This window comes from Danio rerio, chromosome 14 (genome assembly GCF_049306965.1).
Source record: "Danio rerio strain Tuebingen ecotype United States chromosome 14, GRCz12tu, whole genome shotgun sequence".
Lineage (NCBI taxonomy): Eukaryota > Metazoa > Chordata > Actinopteri > Cypriniformes > Danionidae > Danio > Danio rerio.
The window spans coordinates 7,584,667-7,588,435 of NC_133189.1; the positions used below are offsets into that span (position 1 = coordinate 7,584,667).

The 3,769-nt window shown below is 37.6% G+C and overlaps 1 protein-coding gene across 1 annotated transcript; it reads left to right on the forward strand.

Annotated features, from left to right (window-relative positions):
* The first annotated feature begins 330 nt into the window (after positions 1 to 330).
* Positions 331 to 3,278, forward strand: hbegfa (heparin-binding EGF-like growth factor a). Its single transcript, NM_001111226.1, has 6 exons — positions 331 to 486; positions 1,048 to 1,263; positions 1,347 to 1,551; positions 1,640 to 1,795; positions 2,176 to 2,267; positions 2,359 to 3,278. The coding sequence occupies exons 1-5, from the start codon at positions 444 to 446 to the stop codon at positions 2,246 to 2,248; spliced, it is 693 nt and encodes a 230-aa protein (NP_001104696.1). The 5' UTR covers positions 331 to 443; the 3' UTR covers positions 2,249 to 2,267; positions 2,359 to 3,278.
* Positions 3,279 to 3,769: the final 491 nt, after the last annotated feature.

Here is a 3,769-nt window from a genome sequence, read left to right on the forward strand (position 1 = left end):
TCATTTAAATTAATAGTTATTGTAGGAAGATATACAATATATTTCTGCATATACATTAGTTTAGTCAGTAAGTTACAAATCTAGAGCTAATCTAGCAAAATAACTTACAATAATTGTTAAAAAATTAGTACATTCAAATGTATATGTTAGGGGATTGAACTGCAGGTAACCATACCAGGGATAAAAGGTGTAAACCAAAAATATTTAAATATTTTGGTCACAAAAAAATGGGCGTGGCCACGTTCATATTTAAGCGGTGGCCACTGGGACGGCGGCAGAGTTTTTAACCTTGACGCACAAGAGAAGTTCACTGTAACGTTAGCAGACACTCGGAGACCCAAACTAACAACCTACTGTAACTTCCAAAGGAATTACGAGTCTCGGAGGGATTACTTTTATTTTTAAAGCTGAACATATCGTCGTTTTTGCCCTGAAGGAAAAACATGAACTTTTTAACAGTCTTGCGTCTTTTCGTCTTTACCATCGGTGAGTAACGGTAGCTCATATCAGACAGTGACTCGGAGCTTGGAGTTTCTGTGCCTGTTGTATAATGATAAAATCAACTGCTATGTCAAAATAGCTTTAGTGTTTACTAATAGATTATGTTAAAGTTCATATCAAGCCCTGTGTTGTAACCTAACAGACACTGCCACCTCTAAAAACCGGATTTTCCGGTGAATCTATTAATGGATCAACAATGTCATTCAGTCATTCTGTTTTAAGAATATTCTGGGGTGTATTTATTTCGGTCTCATGCGTTCATTCGTTAGCTCAGTGTCTGTGCATGCAAGATTTTTGTAAATGAAGCCCCTCAGCACCCTCTTTGGGTATTAGGTGATGCATACAACCTATTATTAGTTTTAAAACGTGCTTATTTGTGTGTCAGCCACTGTATTTACATATTTATTCTAGCAAAATGATTTCTGAATGAATAAAGTATTAATATTTCAAAACATTTATCACACATTTGCATGGTTTTCATTGCATAAAACACTAATAAATCAGAAAAATTAAGTTTAATGTATTTTTACTGTGTTTTCCATTTAGTGGCTGTGAGAGGTGCATCTATACCGCTTGTGTTTGAGAGCGAGAGGCCTGCGCAGACAGCTGTGATTGATTTATTGGAGGCGCTGAGTGAGAAAAGATCTACCGTGGACAACAAGCTTGTGGAATATGAGGAGGAGGATGAAGAGTATTACTATGATGATGATGTTGAAGAAGACGAGGAGGATGAGTTCTCTGGGGATTATGGGTTGCCGATAGGTAAATAATTGATGTTTGATTTCCTTTCTGTATGCTGTAGTAAAGATTTCAATGTGAATAATTACGTTTTTCCACCTAAACAGTTGCATTTTCAAGTCAACCCAAAGACCCAAGTGCGGTTTTGAACGCGGAGAAACTTGAAGGCTCAAAGAGGAAGGGGCTCGGGAGAAAGAAGGGAAAAGGAAAGGGAAAAGGCAAGAAAAGAAACCCCTGTCTAAAAAAGTACAAGGACTTTTGCATCCACGGAACCTGCCAGTACTTTAGGGATTTAAAGGGGCCCTCATGCATGTAAGCACTTTCCATTTCTCCCATTATAAATGTCCAATTATAAATTCCAAATGTGTTTGACTGAAATGCTTTCCATTTCTTCCCACAGATGTGACCAGGGGTACTCAGGAGAGCGATGTCACGATTTCTCTCTGCCGGTGAAGACGAATGACGGAGGGTATGACCGCACTACAGCCCTTGCTGTGGTAGCTGTGGTTCTCTCTTCATTATGTCTGACCATCATTGGCCTCCTCCTGGCACTCAGGTTTGTTTTTAAACCACATTTTAGATGTCACAAGCAAAATTAAAAGTATTTTGAAAGTTATTTTTAATTGTTTTATGTTCAATTAACTTAAATTGGTAAAATCAATTAAGTTATTTTATCATTTTAAGTTATTTTAAATTAAGTTATTTTAGCTTATTTGTGTCAACATGAAGGAACTGAGTGGAACCCAGCATTCACACAATTTCTTTATGTTGTCCCAAACACAACTTGAACTTGTTGTGTTCTTAAATTTAAGTAGATTAAACCTAAAACAATTAAGTTGTCCCAAAAAAACGCAAGAATTGTTGATTCAGCTCATTTTAACTGAACAAGCAGCATTATTTATTTGAGTTACTAACGTCAACCTATCAAACGTTTAGGTTTCACAAGCAAGGTGCATATAATGTGGAAAATGAGGAGAAGATTAAACTGGGAGCCGCTCCACACCACTAAACCAGACTGGAGAAGAACGGTCAGTCAGGTCATCCATTTGTATAAACTGTGTAAAGTATTTATTTTTTTGGCTCAGCCCTGCTGACATCTGCATTCTTGTTGTATTATAGGGCGACCGTGTGGAAATTCTACCTCAAAAAAAAAAAAAAAATGAAGTGGCGAAGTTGAATGTTGTGAGGAGCAGCAGCGGGCACAGCAAGCTGAATGGTGACCGTGTTTGTTTGGCAGGAGTCGAAACGCCTCAGCAAAGGGCCTGACTCATTAAAGACTCGCTAAAAAATTAAAAAATTAAAAAAAGAAGTTCGCAGGAGAGCTCAAAACCTGCCCCGAACTGGACGCCGAGCTGTTCCATACACAATGAGAAGGAACTCTTCAGGGTTGGGAATGTAGATTTAGAGGCGATGGATGGCGAGGATGTAGAGGCGACTGAGTTTTTTTTAGTACTGATGAAGCCTTGTCTGAAATAAGTATTCTTAAAAAAATAAGCATTTGTTCGTCTGTCTTGTGCACTGTGTATTTAAACGTTGCTGGCTATGCTTTAAATTATTTATTTATGTATATATATTAATATTTATTTGGATTTAGACCAACTTCGTCCTGCCCTAATGCACTGGCAACGTTTTTGAAAGTCTGTGTTGTTGTATTTCTGTATATTATTTTATTTATTAAAACAAGCAATAGTAATCGGTGTCGAATCAGTGAGTACTGAACCGTGGTAGACTGAAAATCTAAATTGTGTATCTAGTAATATATAATATGCAGTTTTGATGCATTGAATGAAGAGAACGTAAGTTATTATTTGTACTGTTTCAGCAAACGTCACGAAAAGTCATATTTCAAGCTTTCTTTTTTTATGAAATGGAAAGTCTTCGGCCAGTAAAATGTTAGCAGATATTCAATTTATGAAATGTGAAATATTTTAAGCAAGCATTCTGCTTCATAAGAGATCAATTGTTTCTCTCATTGTATGAATCGACTATTTTTTATGCTCCCAAAGAAGAAAATAATAAAACGTCTTTTTATAATAAAACCCCCCATCTGTATTTTCATGTCTGCGCTGTGTGTTCTCAAGGTGGAAGACTGCAGTGTGATACGATGACTCATTTCCTCATGAGAGCAGTTGGGACCGGTTTCCCATTTTGGGGATATTTTTGAAAACTGGACTAGTGACAAATACTGTAATGTTTTGATGTAAGAGAAAAAGCACGGGTCTAGACTAGTCTGTCGCCTGCTTTTAACTCCACAGATCTCTCTCATGTGACATGCGCACCTGTGTCCTGAACATGTGATCTGCATTGTGAGCCGTTTTCATCGACAATAAGCACACTTTCACACACACACCCACTGCATGCAACGTCTCACCTTTGCATTGCCCGCATAACTCGCTTGCATCATCATGAAATTGCACTTCCTTTAATAAAAGTTGGCGTGCTTGTGTGTCGGCCACACCAAGGTTTTCCCAGCAAAACTAGCCTAATACCAAGACTAAATAGGCCACTGTATGTTTGTAAGATACATATT

Bases quoted from the DNA above. Each gene is read 5' to 3' on its own strand.
- hbegfa (NM_001111226.1), top strand. From the start codon at position 444: ATGAACTTTTTAACAGTCTTGCGTCTTTTCGTCTTTACCATCG. The intron at 1,264-1,346 runs GTAAATAATTGA...CCACCTAAACAG, and splicing joins GGATTATGGGTTGCCGATAG to TTGCATTTTCAAGTCAACCC. The intron at 1,552-1,639 runs GTAAGCACTTTC...TTCTTCCCACAG, and splicing joins TTAAAGGGGCCCTCATGCAT to ATGTGACCAGGGGTACTCAG.